Source organism: Heteronotia binoei, chromosome 1 (assembly GCF_032191835.1).
Source record: "Heteronotia binoei isolate CCM8104 ecotype False Entrance Well chromosome 1, APGP_CSIRO_Hbin_v1, whole genome shotgun sequence".
Lineage (NCBI taxonomy): Eukaryota > Metazoa > Chordata > Lepidosauria > Squamata > Gekkonidae > Heteronotia > Heteronotia binoei.
In genome coordinates, this window is record NC_083223.1 from 261,986,701 (window position 1) to 262,002,576 (window position 15,876).

At 48.3% G+C, this 15,876-nt stretch overlaps 1 protein-coding gene across 1 annotated transcript; it reads right to left on the bottom strand.

Annotated features, from left to right (window-relative positions):
- Positions 1 to 2,632: 2,632 nt before the first annotated feature.
- Positions 2,633 to 12,956, bottom strand: LOC132583254 (serum amyloid P-component-like). Its single transcript, XM_060254924.1, has 2 exons — positions 12,801 to 12,956; positions 2,633 to 3,523 (listed from the first exon to the last, which is right to left on the bottom strand). Exons 1-2 carry the CDS (start codon positions 12,862 to 12,864, stop codon positions 2,910 to 2,912), a joined length of 678 nt encoding a protein of 225 aa, XP_060110907.1. The 5' UTR covers positions 12,865 to 12,956; the 3' UTR covers positions 2,633 to 2,909.
- Positions 12,957 to 15,876: the final 2,920 nt, after the last annotated feature.

Below are 15,876 nucleotides of genomic sequence, written 5' to 3' on the forward strand. Positions count from 1 at the left end.
CAGGAGGGGCAAGGGTCCAGATCACAAGTTGTAGGGCATGCAGACAAGAGGATCCTGTCAACTTCCTCCAGGCTGAGAACATTGAAACAGTCCAGAACACGATCCGAAGACAGGCACGGAGCCTCGGGTTCGCATACTGTCTCCAATGTGGCAGGGAGGTCGCGGCAGAGCAACGCGATCTTATCTGCAAAGAAATTCACAAAAGCCTCACAGCCAATCTCCAATTCCTTAGAATTTTGTCTGCCTTGTGGCAGCGTTGTAAGAGTCCAAATTATATTGAACAATTGTGCTGGGCGCGAAATTGCAGACGCAATCTTAGCTGCAAAGTATGTTTTCTTTGCGGCTTTAACTGCCATCTCATAGGACTTCATAAACTCTCTATAAGATGTTCTAGTCGTTTCATCTCGAGTACGCTGCCATTGCCTCTCTAGTCATCTCGCTTTAATTGCCACAACTCCTGGTTGTACCAAGGTGCCGGCTTTGGACGAGGGCGCAGAGGATGCCTAGGTGCGATTTCATCGATGGCTCTGGAGAGTCTGTCATTCCAAGACTCCACCAGGTCATCCAAGGAATCGCCAGGAGGCCAGGAATCCCGTAGAGCTGTCTGGAACCATTCCGGGTCCATCTGGCTCCGTGGGCGAGCTAAAATACGCTTGCCGCCTAAACGGACTTGGGGTGGGACATTCACACGAGCCTTAAGGGCATAGTGGTCCGACCATGGCACTGCTTCAACAGTAATATCATCCACTAAAACTCCTGCTGTGAAGACGAAGTCTAACATGTGCCCCGCCTGGTGAGTGGGCGTTGTAACAATTTGGGAGAGTCCTAGTGTCGCCATGAATGACACTAGATCCATCGCCTGACTGGAGGTTGCGTCATCGTCATAGACATTGAATTCACCCAGGGTCAAAAGCCTCAGGTACTCCAATGCCCAGCCTGTTGTGGCCTCCACCAGGGACAGTAAGGCGCCAGCTGGTGCATTAGGCGGTCGGTACACCAGCCAGATTGCCAACCCCTCCCCAGTGTCCCACGCCAGACCGGCATATTCAATGCCCTTGATCTCCGGGGCCGGGAGAGCCCGGAAGGAGTAAGCCTCTCGTATGAATAGAACCACCCCTCCCGCTAGTCCGTGACTGGTGAAAGACCGAGTATTCTGGGGGGTCCATCTGGGAGAGAGCTACGGTCTCCCCATCACGCACCCAGGACTCAGTCAGGCATGCCAGGTCCATATCCTGCTCAAGCAGGAACTCCCGAAGGGTAGAGGTCTTATTAGTTATGGACCTGGCATTGCATAACACCAGTGATGGAGGCGAGTAATTTAATCTGGCCCCACTACCTGCCACCGTCGGGATGAGACACAGGCTGGAAGGGTGTCGAGCACTATGTCTCGGCCTCCTTCCCTTATAATTCTGCCTGTTCCCACCGTCATACCTTCCCCTCCCCAGGAGTACTGGAATCCCCAGGCCAGTCATTTCCTGCTGGAATCCCCAGGCCAGTCATTTCCAGAACTTCAGACCGGTGAAATAACTGAACCTACTCCCTCCACGACCCTCCCTTCTCTAGCCAATCTATCAATTATGCTAACCTGCCAATAGTGTCTAATGGTTATTTAATTAAAACCCCCACCCCAAATCTACCCATTAATTCGTTAGCTAAAAAATAATTAATTAATTAACTCCATTGGCTCCTTGAGTATAAAACCCTCCCAATCAATTACTCTTCCCCAATTAATTTGCCACAGATACAGTTTCCTCAAATTAGCCAATTAATGAAACAGTAATCTAATTTAAATAACGAATAAATTAATTTAAATAACCAATAAATTATCATCAGCAATCCAATTCTGTTAATATTGGCAGTTAAGATCAACTAGAGTTAAAAGGGGTTTAAAAGAACGAAATAAAGCGCTGCTGAATTTAAAGTGTCAGTGTCTGTAAAGTGCAAGTGTTCTTGTTCTTGGGGCGCGCCAATGTCCGTAAAGTGCAAATGTTCTTATTCTTATTTGAGTGGCTAGATTTTCAGCTGCCACCATAGCACAAGGACCTTCAGGGTGTGACTGAAGGTAAGCTGCAGCAATCATTTTCTGGCTGGCTCCACCTCATGCAGCAGCCATGTTGTGGTTGTGTCCACTATGCTGTGTCAGGATCTCAAGAGTGCCTGGAGGCTCAAAGAATTTGGGCAGCCCTCCTCCTGGAACTCCTCCAAACGCTATGTCTTTCACCATAGAGTTGGGGAGGATTCCTAGAGTGTTAATGTCATAATCCATGCCCCTTCTCCTCCATATCATATCACCCTGCCTCATTTGAGCGTTGCAGGGAACAGGCAACTTGGGAGGTAGTTTGTCAAGGAGAACTAAGCAAATGGTTAAACCTACAGGGTTGTTAATGAGGTTAAGAGATGGAGGGGAGAGACAAAGGAAGGAAATCATGACTGTTTGAGCTCTATGGAGAAACTATTTGCAAGTGTGCAATCAAGCATGATGAGGCTACTAGAATACAGCCCTTCCACTTGTGCAAAATGTGTTCCTTAGCTGGAGAAGAGCTAAGACAAACCCTTCCCTCACCAGCCTTCTCCAAGAGGTCTGTGTCCCTCCTGCCTAGACTCTCAAAGGTGTCAGAGAATGCAAAATACGAAGGGGGGAAAATGAAATATTTTATTGGAGAATACAGATTTATGAGCTTCGTGAACGCATTTGCACGAACAGATTGGGGACTAAGCGAACTAGCCTCAGCAGGTCTATTCAGAAGGAAGTCCCATGCTACTCCAAGGGGCTTACTTCCAGGAAATCATTCTTAGGAGTGTTGCCTTGCTACTAAACAGAAACGTTAATTATGGGGAAGACTACTGATTTGTTTCCAGCTCTCTGCTTTGTTTGGCAGAGTCTACAGGGGGGCTTATGGAGGAGGGCTTCACTTTCTGAAGGGCTTCACCACCGAGTAGCCGTTAATTTGGTAAATTAGGGATTGCCAGTCAATCAAGTAGTTGGAAAGGCGGCCGCCATTCTGAACGACACCCAGCTCGTCTGAGGAAAGCACCCGACCCCACATGTACACATCCATGACCTCCCCTACGAAGGATTGGTTGATGTCAAAGCCACCTCCGACGGAATCCTGTTCCTGCCCAAGGATAATAGAAGCTTCGGGACTGATGGTGTAACCTTTCTTCATACCCTTGCGGGGCAAGCTATTCCCGTTCAACCAAAGATCTACGATTCCTGTGATGGACTCCCAGCTCACACAAATGTGCTCCCACCGTGGTTTGGCGGCCGGATTGTCTGCAACGCTGAAGGTCACCACTGACCCCCCCACATACAAGCTGTATTGGTTGGGTTTGGGTTTGAAGACCAGCAACTCGTTGTCAGACATCTTGGTGGCGTATGAGAAAAGGCTGTAGGCACGGCTCAGGTCTGTGTAGGATTTCAGGCAGACGGTGAAGCTGGTCAAAGGTTGCTGGCGCGCAGGCCTCAGAACCACATGAGCTGCGTTGGACTCTTCTGGGAAAACCAAGGTCTTCTTGGAAAGGTCTGTAAAAGAGGACAGAAAATAATGGGGGAGGGGTTACCCCTACCAAATAGCACAGGCAGATGTTAAGCTGGCTGGGTCGGAGAGAATCCCTAATTGGTTGTGAGAAGGATCCCTGATTGGCCAGCACACACAAGCATGTGACATAGCCATGTCAAGCCAGTTTATAGAGGTGCAACCCTGCACTAGGGGGTGTGCATTCATTTCAGGCAAACCAAATAAAACCCCGAATAACTGCTGATTCAGCTGTATTCAACCCCGAATACAGCTGAATCAGATTGTCTAATGTTATTCAGGGACCAAATACAGTTGTCCAAATCCTGCTGAATCAAGTGCCACTGTTGCAGTGGTAGTACAATACACAGGACCTTAGTTCAAATTAGACAGGGTTAGAGAATCTCTCTGATTCACAAAGTGGGGTGGGGGCTTTCTCAGGGTCTACAGCACAGAACCAGTGGATTGAATGCACTAGTGCCAAACAGCAGAAGGGCAGTTGTCTTTGCAGGAGCTGCCACCGCTTGAATGGTTCTGAGTTGTGTTTGGAAGGCCAGGTTGGCAACAGGATGTGGCTCAGTGAAAGACCATCTGATCTGTATGCAGGAGGTCCCAGGTTCAGTCTCTGGCATCTCCACTTGAAGGATCAAGTAGTACGTTCTCAACACTGTTTTGGCAAATGCAGAAGAAGTTTTGGAGGGTGGTGCCTGGGGAGGGTAGATTTTGGGTAGGATGGTAAATGACTTCCAGGTGAGGCCTTTAACTCAGAGACTAGGAGGATTCCTAGAGCATCACTATGTGGAGGCCATTTTTTTTCTCCTACTCCTCAATTTCTCAGGGAAGGGGAAGTTTGGACTAGGGTCAGGTAAAGCCCTGCCTTGGGCATGTAAAGGGCATGAGACTTTCACCTCTGCCTGAGTTTCTCAAGGCAGGATTAATAATTAGGCCAAGTAGGCACTGGCCTATGGGCCCCTACACCTTTAGGGACCACAGGCTGGCTTTCCCCCTGGGTTTCCCCCCTGCTTGCTGCCCTCCCAGCCTACACTCACAGCCAGCAACTGAGCCGCTCTTTGCCTGACTTACCTGGTGCGGCTGCTGCTGACATCATTACCAAGTTTGCCTCTCTCTGCCTCTCCCCTGCTCCTTTGTCAAAGGGACTTTTGAGAAGGTGCCTGCAGGCTGCAGTGGGGACTGCAGGTGGCAGGGCAGGTGCTCCGACTCTGAGATCATTTGCGAAGGGCCCCCCGAAATATTGCCTAGGGGCCTCCACAGGGTTTAATCTGGCACTGGAGTTTCTGGAGAGTCACTGTCAATCAGAGTAGACGATATTGACCTGATGGAACCACTAGGGATGCCAGACCCCCAGCTGGCTGGCAGAGGGAAATTACCCCCAAAAAAGGGAAGGATGCCAGAAAGTAATCCAACATGCAACCTGGAAATGATGTAGGAACATTGGGGGGGGGGGGGACACACATCCCGGTTTTGTGACCAAACTCTATGGCAGGGGTGTCGAACTCATTTGTTATGGAGGCTGGATCTGACATAAATGAGACCACGTCAGGTTAGGCCGAGCCATGTCAGGCTGGGCCATGTGTACCTATTTAAGATTAGGTAGCAGAGATATAAATTTTATAAAGAACGCAAACACAGATATGTATTTTTTAAAACTTAAAACATTAGCACTCATTGGTCTTAAAGGTGCTTTCTTTGTATTTCTCCCATTGGATCCAGGGAACTGGACAAAGGAAAGTCTGGCTCTTTCCTTCCTTCCCGAGGGAATTGGGGGAGGCGTGGAACATCAGTCACTAGAAGGAAGACAGGTTTGGCTCAGTAGCTCTGCTGTGCGATTGAGAGAACCTGGCAAAGCAAGCTATTCCACCCCTCTTCATTCCCAAGGGAGGAGCCTCAGCCAATGGAGAAAATAGAGGTTTTGCTCTGTAGTTCCTATGCTACTGAGCAAGCCTTGCAAAACAAGCTATTATGCAGAAGGAAGCAAGAGAGAGGGAAAAGGAAGCAGATGACAGCCAGTTGCTCGGGGGCCTGATAGGAGCCCTCTGGGGGCCTGATTCGGCCCCTGAACTGCATGTTTGATACCCCTGCTCTAGGGTCAGGTAAAAGCTATTTCTACCATAGTTTTTGCCCAGAAGATGGAGTATTGCCACCTACATCACTTCTGGACAGGGGTTTTATTTTTAGTCGGAATGCACAGGAATGCTGTTCCAGCTGGATTGGAATCAGGGGGTGTGGCCTAATATGCAAATGATTCCTGCTGGGCTTTTTCCACAACAAATCCCTGTGCGAAACAATGGTGACATCGGGAGGTGTGGCGCAATATGCAAATGAGTTCCTGGTAATCTTTTTCTACCCAAAAAAAAAAGTCCTGCTTCTGGGTCTCATCAGTACATCACATGAATTTTTGGCATTCCTTCTCACTTCCAGTAAATGTCTCCCCCTTCCCCCTGCTGGCTGCTCCAAGGGACATTGTAATCCTGGGAACCACGATCTGACTCAGAAGAAAACATGGCTGTTTTGCAGCAGCTGCTGCCTAGCACTCATGTCCTGGGCTTACTCCTACTGCATAATGCAAGCTTTTTCTGAGCAGGAACGCACAGGGATACAGTTCCGGCTGACTTGGCATCAGGGGGTGTGACCTAATATGCAAATGAGTCCCTGCTGGGCTTTTTCTACAAAAAAAAAGGCCTGGCATAATGTATAACTCTAACTGCAGCCACCTGCAAACTATGACCTGCAATACCATGATTATGGTATCAGGGACCCTTGTTACGGCTCCCAAGCCCCTGGTCCAGGCGGGGAATCTCCCACCTGGGAGGTTCTCAACCCACCAGCCCACATTGGGCTGGTGGGGGGAACCTCCCCCTGCATCACTGGTGTGATGATGTCACCCGGAAGTGATATAAAAATGGTGGCGCCCGTGCAGGGCCGCTCTAGGCGTTTGGGAGGTAAAACTCTATGGTACAATAGGTACCATAGAGTTTTAACCTCTCAGATAGCTAGAGCGTCTGGGAAAACCATAGCGTTTTCCCGGAAACGCCTAGAGCAGCCCTGCACGGGGGTGCCGCCATTTTGATGAGTTCACTTCCGTATGACATCATTTTGTCGCAGCGGCACACATCGCGCACGCGAATGTTCCCCACCGGGGGATGAAGAGGACTTGGCAACCCTAACCCTTGTTTCAGCCTGCAGTGTCAGGGAGGGATTTCCCCTGCTACCACCATCCTCTGGCCAAAGGAAGGAACCACAAGGAGGCCAGCCAATAACCCTCTTAAGAGCAAACAGGCCTCACCAAAATCACATGGTACTATTTGGCTGCTTTGTGGAATAGATTACTCAAAAGGTAGATCTATCACTATGGTGGACCATACGTTTTGAGTCGGCACTCTGAGGTACTCCCTTGTCCATCTTACAGAACTACAGTTCCTAAGATGCTTTGCAGTGAGATGCCATGATGGATCTCTAAACGAGGTAGGGATCTTTATTAGGCTTATGGAGGAGAAGGGGAGAAGAATAAATGTTCCTCTGACTTCCCCATTCCGACGTCTTGTTCCTCCCACACGCCCTCACTGTCTGATGCCAATTCTGCCCCTTCCCCATTTCCTACCCCATATCACTGGGACCTTCAGCAGCAATTTTTTGTGCACAAGCGACCCCTGGTGGGCAGGTACAATATTGCAATTTGCATGCATATTGTATCATTTTTGTGTCTTGGGTCAGCAGCCTGCAGCAGCTGATGCTGATGCCCAGCCAGCTGAGCCCGTTGCCACCCCATCAGTTGCTGAGGACGTGTGGACCCTAGCCCCACAGAGGAGGCAACCCTGGCAGGCAGTGAGCCAATGACCCAGGATTCAGGAAAAGCTGCTCACCTCCCCTTTCCCCAGAGCTAGGGGAACACAAAAGGCGCTGGGCAGGGCTTTTTATGTAGCAGGAACTCATTTGCAAATTGGCCACACCCCTTTTATGTAGCCAATCCTCCAAGAGCTTACAGGGCTCTTCTTATAGGGCCAGCTGTAAACTCTTAGAGGATTGGCTGCATCAGGGGTGTGTGGCCTAATATGCAAAGGAATTCCTGCTACCAAAAAAAGCCCTGGTGATGGGCATTTGGAGCTCAAGAGGAGATGGGAGTGCATGCCTTGCAGCCCAGTGTTTACCAAGTCCGGAGGACCACCTAGGGTTAATGAGCCAAATGGATGGCTCCCCTGCAAGTTCAACAAGACCCAGCTGTGAACTACCCCAAAACACGAGACTTCGGACAGCTCAGGCGTAGGAGCAGCGCCTCAACATTCCGGAAATGCCACGACCACAGCAAATGACCCTGAAACCTCTTGTGATTCCTGAACTCTTGGCTTTGACCCACGGATTGTGCTCGATCGTGCCTCTTGGACCTGCTTGGACCTTGTTCCCTGGATTCTTGACTGGCCTCCATTGTGTATGGCTTTTGGACTGACTTTTGTGCTACGAACTTGGTTAGTATCCCTGCTTTGTCGCCCTTAGTTTCTACTGCCTGAGCCTGGCCTGGTCTAGGATAGTATGCTCAGGGCTTTTTTTGAACAGGAACACACAGGAATGCAGTCCCGGCTGGCTTGGCATCAGGGGGTGTGGCCTAATATTCACATGAGTTCCTGCTGAGCTTTTTCTACAAAAAAAGCCCTGAGTATGCTGCTTATTTGACCACCTTAATATTTCAAGCTAAATTGGCCATAACTTTGGGATGACCCCAGTGTGGAGTTTAGCAGGACTCTTTTTGTAACAGGAACTCATTTGAATATTAGGCCGCACCCCCTGACACCAAGCCAGCCAGAACTGCATTTCCTATGTGTTCCTGCTCAAAAAAAGCCCTGGAGTTTAGCAGTAAAAAGCAGTTGCAGAGGCCCCAAAGCAACAGGGAGGAAGCTCTGATCCCTAATTTGGTCCCTTCTAGAAGGTTGGCCCTCAGGAAGTGGTTGGAAAACTTTGCAACTACGGGAATCAAGAAGTTGGGTGTATTTGCACCCTTTTAAAAATAATGTTAAGATACAAGCTAGTTGAGGTGACAAATTATTTGAAACTTTTAAAAGCTACTGGCCTAAAGAAAAAGAAATCATGATTTTCAGGCTGCCTGAAATAGTTTGAATTTTTGCCTTTCATGCTTGCGTGAATTTTTTCATAAGCGTCGTGTCTAATAACGAAACATAAAGAGAAATGTCCTGTCATTGGACAATGAGTGTGCCACAGAACACGTTCCTTGAACTGTGAAATGGAACAGAATGCAGGTCTAAAAACAATGCATTTTGAGACATCGATTTTCACCTGTGGATTTGACATCTGAGGATTTGTGTTAAAAAAAATCCCCTCCCCACCCCAATTCTCTTTAGCCTTCATTTTTTAATATTTCTCTGGATCTGAGTGCTTCCATATTCAGCACCCACAAATAATTCTTCAGTGTCAATTCCAAGGACCATTGTGCCCAGCATCTTGTCTCCCTCAGTGGTCAGCAGGGGGTTTTTTTGTAACAGAAACTTCTTTGCATATTAGGCCACACCCCCTGATGTAGCCAATCCTCCAAGAGCTTACAGGATTCTTAGTACAGGACCTCCTGTAAGCTCCAGGAGAATTGGCTACATCAGGGGGTGTGGCCTAATATACAAATGAGTTCCTGCTACTAAAAAAGCCCCGGGTGGTAGGGATGGGGAGAGGCAGTGGGATGGGGGTGTGTGATGAGAGTGAGAGGACAGCAAGAGGTAGGTGGGGCCAGGAGTGGCCCCTTCTGGCAACGCATCTTATTAAGTGGCAGCTGCAGATGGGGCTTGCACTAGGATTGCCAAGTCCAATTCAAGAAATATCTGGGGACTTTGGGGGTGGAGTCAGGAGATTTTGGGGGTGGAGCCAGGAGACATTGGGGGCGGAGCCAGAAGCAAGGGACGGCACACCTTTTCAATGCCTTCCTTCCATAGGAAATAATGAAGGATAGGGACACCTTCTTTTGGGGCTCATAGAATTGGACCCCCTGGTCCAATTTTTTTTTTTTAACTTGGGGGTTATTTTGAGGAAAGGCACTAGATACTATACGAAAAATTTGGTGCCTCTACCTCAAAAAACAGCCCCCCCAGAGCCCCTGATACCTCCAGATCAATTCCCCATTATACCCTATGAGAATCGATCTCCACATCGGGAATAATGAAGTGCCCAGCAGACATCCCCCCCCCCCCCAGGTTTCTGGTGACTCTGAAGCAAGGGATTGGCAGCCAAGTTCTTCAAAGTAACACAGACACACCATCCCAAGAGGAAGCCTTTCCAATCAGAGACTGAAGCTTCCGGAGGTGGAAAGTCACATGGTGGCTGTGGGGGCGGGGCTTTCCCCTGCCGGCCAGCTGACTGGGGGTGGGAAGGCGCCTGGGACAGCGGGAGAACCCCCAGTGGGACCTGGGGATTGGCAAGCCTAGCTTGCACACATACGTATTTATGACCCACTCAATATTCAGCATCTTGTTTAAGGTTGCCACTCCAGATTGGGGAATTCCTGGCATTTTAGTGGTGGGCCTTGGGATGGGCAGGGTTTTGGAAGGGGAGGGACCTCAAGAGGGTCTAATGCCACAAAGCCCCACCCTCCAAAGCTGTGTTCGCTCCCAGAGAACTGAGCTCAGAGGAATAAAGTTATATTTCTGGGAGATCTCCAGCCCCCTCTCCCTGCCGGAGATTTGAAAACCAAGAGGTCACTCTGAGATATATACAGAAAAAACAACCAATAGGTTATAGCGACCAAAATTACTCCAAACTGTAATACACCACAATATTTAATTCTTAAGTTAAAGACAATTAGGCTGCGATCACACACACTAAATAATGCACTTTCAATCCCAACCTTCCCAACTGGATTTTGCCAGTTCACACAGTGGAATTCGGTTGGAAAGTGCGCTGAAAGTGGATTTAAAGTGCATTATTTAGGGTGTGTGACTGCAGCCTAAATGTTGCATACAGTAAGTGATTACACAACTTCACCAAAGCATACAAAATTAATGTTCATAAATTGTAGCGTCCCAACGGACAGGAAGTTGACTTGATGCTCCTGCTCAAATATTCTTCCAGCAAAGGGAGACTCCACTGTTATATTTCCATATGAAGGGGAAAAAACCTTCAGCGAACTAATTCTCAACACTTCTTCAGCATTCCATAACTGTCAAAAATGTTTAGATGGATTCTTAATAGATTCTTTGAGCCATTCTGAGCATATGCCGGTTTGAAACTTGTGGTAGAGACTTTTTGTGTGTTTTTGTTAAATGTATTCTAAGAACCCATCTGAACATTTTTGACAGTTTTGGAATGCTGAAGAAGTGCTGAGAATTCGTTCATTGAAGCTTTTTCCTGGGGAGATATAACAGTGGAGTATCCCTTGCTGGAAGAATAGCCAAAGCAGGGACATCGATTTCATATATGAACCTATGAAGCTGCCTTCAACTGAATCAGACCCTCGATCCATCAAAGTCAGTATTGTCTATTCAGACTGGCAGTGGCTCTCCAGGGTCTCAAGCTGAGGTTTTTCACACCTATTTGCCTGGACCCTTTTTAGTTGGAGATGCCAGGGTTTGAACCTGGGACCTTCTGCTTACCAAGCAGATGCTCTACCACGGAGCCATCCTCCCTCCTCGTTCCTTCCTGCCCACTTGGAGGTTGGTAACCCTGCATTTCATGGTTAAAAGTGCCATCAAGTCCCAGCTGACTTCTGGCAACCAACCCTGTGGGGGTTTTCAAGGCAAGAGATGGACAGAGGTGGCTTGCTATTGCCTCCATTGGCATCACAACCCTGGTATTCCTTGGAGGTCTCCTATCCAAATCGGGACCAGGACCGACCTTGCTTAGATTCACTTTCAGTGCCCTTCCCAACTGGATTTTGCTTAGAGGGAACCTTGAAAGGGCAGCTGCTGTGAGAGACCTCTCCAGCCCCACCCACCTCACAGGGTGGGTGTTGTGGGGGAGGAAGGTAAAGGAGATTGTGAGCCGCTCTGAAACTCTTCACAGTGGAGGGCAGGATATAAATCCAATATCTTCTTCTGAGATCTGACAAGTTTGGGCTAGACTTGGCCATCCAGGTCAGGGCTCCTGTGTTTATTACAAGGGAGTTGGGGATTGTTATTCATTTCCCCAGGGGTCGTTTTGTAGAAAAATAGGTGGCAGAGCTCATTAGCATAACACATTAGCATATGCTGCCTCCCCCCAGCCAAAAGCAACCTGATGCAAGAAAGGAGAGCCCCGGGTGAGCGAGGCCTGCTTGGGCTAGCTAGAGATCCAGTCAGCCCAACCAGGCCTCGCTCGCCTGAGGCTCTCCTGGGCCACCCCGCCCCCCTCCCCCAGTCAAAAGGCCAGCAAGCCACCCGGCGCCCAACATCACATAAGAAGTGGAGAAAGGGTGATGTGGGCTTCTCCAGGGGTTAATGAGGGCTGCTGGGGGCATGGCAAAGTCCCTAGTGGCTGTCTGGCTGCCCGCTCTCCTAATCCAGGGGTTGTTATGCAGCTGCACCTACTATTCAATGGACAAGGTAGGTGGGGAGGAAAAGGGGGAGCCATCAGAAAGGTTCAGCTCCTGCTGAATATGAGGCCTGCATTTTCCTAATCAACAGGGTTCCAAAGTTGGTTGGATCGTGTCCTTTGCATTTCTCCACAAGATGAACCAGTTCAGATTGTGACTGGGCAATACCAACAGAACACCTGGAACCCTCGCACAGAGGCAAATGGAAATGTTGAAATACAGATTTCTCGCCTATGCAGGTTTTCACTTCCAGATATGGGGGAATTTGCTTTGGACATAATTTTTTTCCTACCCCAGTTCTTTTTTAAACATCTCTAGAACTGATAGCCTCCATGCCCACACTAGCAACCAATACTCCCTCTAAGCTATGAAGGCTTGTGAGCAAAAATTCTACTTTGTGAGCTACTGCATAAATTACTTTGCTCTGGGGCCATTTTCCCTGAGCTAAGACAAAATTTTGTGAGCTGGAGGCTGAAAAGCTGTGAGCTAGCTCACACTAACTCAGCTTAGAGGCAGGGGTGGAATTCTAGCAGGAGCTCCTTTGCATATTAGGCCACACACCCCTGATGTAGCCAATCCTCCACGAGCTTACAAAAAAGAGCCTTGTAAGTTCTTGGAGGATTGGCTCCATCAAGGGTATGTGGCCTAATATGCAAAGGAGCTCCTGATAGAATTCCACCCCTGCTTAGAGGGAACATTGCTCGCAAACTACCCCTCTTTGGCACATATGCACTTCGTTTGTTCCTATCGCTCCACCCAGCACCTACCTTGCAGGGCCAAAGACCCCAAGGAGCTCACAAGGATGAGGAGAAAGGTCTGCAGGATCTTCATGGTTGGTCGAATGCAGAAAGCCCAGGATGTGAAGACCAAATGTCCTCAGCTGGGCTTCTTTCTTAGATGAACCCAACCCCCAGCTATGAGAGTTCAACCCTGCCTCTGCGGCATTTATTCTTCAGTCAAGAAGGAATGAACAAGGGTTTCCGGGAAGTCCACCTCCAGGGGAATTCCCCAGGAAATCATTGACTTGCCTCTTCATGCTGCCCAAGTGGTATCGGTTCTAAGTTGATTTCTTTAACTCCTTCTAGGACACACACAAAAATAGCTCTCCTCACCAGGAAGCTCTCCTTCCCTCTAAGCTGAGTTAGTGCGAGCTAGCTCACAGATTTATAGCCTCCTGCTCACACATTTTTGTCTTAGCTCAGGAAGGATGACCCCAGAGCACAATAATTTGTGCAGCAGCTCACAACTTTAATGTCAGTTGCTCACAAAGTAGAATTTTTGCTCGCCAGACTCTGCAGCTTAGAGGGAACATTGGTCTCATTTCAGAATGGTCAATTCTCTATGCGTTTTCTAATTATTTGTGAAACCAACGTCATGCAACTGGTAGAATGTCTACTGTGGAGAGCCTCATTCAGATAGCTGCTCCGCCATCATACTAGGAAGTCTACTGAGAAGTTTCATTTTATTCAGTGGAGCTTAATCCCAAGGAAGCGTTTTTAGAATTGCAGCATAGATGATGTTGGGCTAGTTACCTTCTCCTCACAAAGGAGAATTTTTGCTCACAAGACTCTGCAGCTTAAAGGGAACCTTGCTCCTCACCTCTGGACTTCCAGAATTCTTCAAGGCCATTTTCACTGATAACATTTTCATTTCACTGATTAAAAATATAGGCAGGGTCATGAGGAAACCCGTTTTTGACCACATATTTTCCTCAGGAGAGAGGCTGTAGCTCAGCGGGAGAGTGCCCTCTTGTCATACAGAAGGTCCCAGTTTCAGTCCCCAGTCTCCAGTTAAGGACCGGGTATCTGAAGAAGTGAGCTGTGACCATTTGTAGCTCAGTGGTAGAATATCTGCTTGGCATACAGAAGGTCCCAGGTTCAATCACTGGCATCTCCAGTTTAAAGGACCAGGCAGTAGATGACGTGAGAGCCAGTTTGGTGTAGTGGTTAAGTGCACGGACTCTTATCTAGGAGAACTGGGTTTGATCCCCCACTCCTCCACTTACAGCTGCTGGAATGGCCTTGAGTCAGCCATCGCTCTCACAGAGCTGTCCTTGAAAGAGCAGCTTCTGTGAGAGCTCTCTCAGCCCTACCCACCTCACAGGGCGTCTGTTGCGGGGGAAGAAGATAAAGGAGATTGTAAGCCGCTCTGAGACACTGAGATTCAGAGAGAAGGGCAGGGTATAAATTTTCGGTCTTCTTCTGTGGTCTGCCTGAGACCCTGGAGAGCCGCTGAGCAGACAATACTAACCTTGATGGATCGATGGTCTGATTTAGTAGAAGGCAGCTACATTTGTTCATGACTCATGATGGCTCCTACCCTGCCACAAATGTTGTGTCTTTAAAGTGCTACTGAACTCTTACTCTTTTCTAGTGCTACAGACAGAATAATACAGATATACCTGTCTCCAAGGCTCAGGTTGTAAATGGTGGCAAAGACTGAGACTCTGGAGAGCAGCTGCTAGGCTGAGTAGACAACACCAAGAGACCAAGGGTCTGATTCTATTTAAGGCAGCTTCACGCGTTCATGTGTCTCATAAAGGAGACCTCTCAGAGTAACATAGAATCATAGAGTCCCTGTAATGTGGTGGCTAAAAAGGCAAATGCGATTTTGAGCTGTATCAACAGAAGTATAGTGTCCAGATCACGTGAAGTGATGTTATCACTTTACTCTGTTCTGGTAAGACCTCACCTGGAGTATCGTGTTCAGTTTTGGGCACCACATTTTAAGAAGAATCTAGACAAGCTGGAATGGGTCCAGAGGAGGGTGACGACGATGGTGAAAGGTCTGGAGACCGTCCTATGAAGAAAGGTTGAAGGAGCTGGGCATGTCTAGCCTGGAGAGGAGGCAGCTGAGAGGTGATATGATCACCATCTTCAAGTACTTGAAAGGCTGTCATATAGAGAATGGTGTGGAAGGGAGGTGGTGGGCTCACCATCCTTGGAAGTTTTTAAACAGAGGCTAGATGGCCATCTGACAGCAATGAAGATCCTGTGAATTTAGGGGGAGGTGTTTGTGAGTTTCCTGCATTGTGCAGGGGGTTGAACTAGGTGACCCTGGAGGTCCCTCCCAACTCTATGATTCTATGAGGGTCATCGAGTCCAACCCCCTGCACAATTCAGGAACTTCACAAATAGCTCCCCCCCATACACACACACACACACACCCGTGATACCTGTTCCATGCCCAGAAGAAGACAAAAAAAAAAACTCCTCCTGGATCCCTGGCCAAACATATATGGCTCTTCCTTCCATTGTAACCTCACAACAATGCTGTGAGGTAGGTTAGATTGAAAGAGGAGGTCTAGCCCAGGGTCACACAGTAAGTATCGTGGCTGTGTGGGTGTATGGCCCTTGGGCTTTCAGATCCTGACCCAGTCTTCTACCCCCTGTGCAGCACAGACTCTACATCACACCAAAAATCATTTCATGAAGTTTATGAACTCTGAGCTCCGTACTGGAGGGGTTTGTCTGAACCCTTGTCAGTTTGACAGCCGTAGCAAAACAGACCGAACAATTGTCAAGGTAACCAAACAAGAACAACGCAGCCCATTCTGGTTACCTGGCACAACGGATGTATTTTGTGCCAGGAATAAGGGAGTTCAAATAAGGAAAGGGTCAGTATGAATTGCCCACTCAGAACATTTCACAAGGGTGGTGAAACGTTTCTTTGGATTCCAGCAAGTGAGGAGCGAGGAACAAACATTAAGCTTGTAAAAAAAAGAAGAAGAAGAAGAGTTTATGTTTCGCCTTTGTATTCAGCATTTGAATTTAAGAGGGTCAACAATGCAATCCAGAAAGGCTTGCAAAGCTCAGCCAAAAAGGAAGGCTTCCGGATTACCTG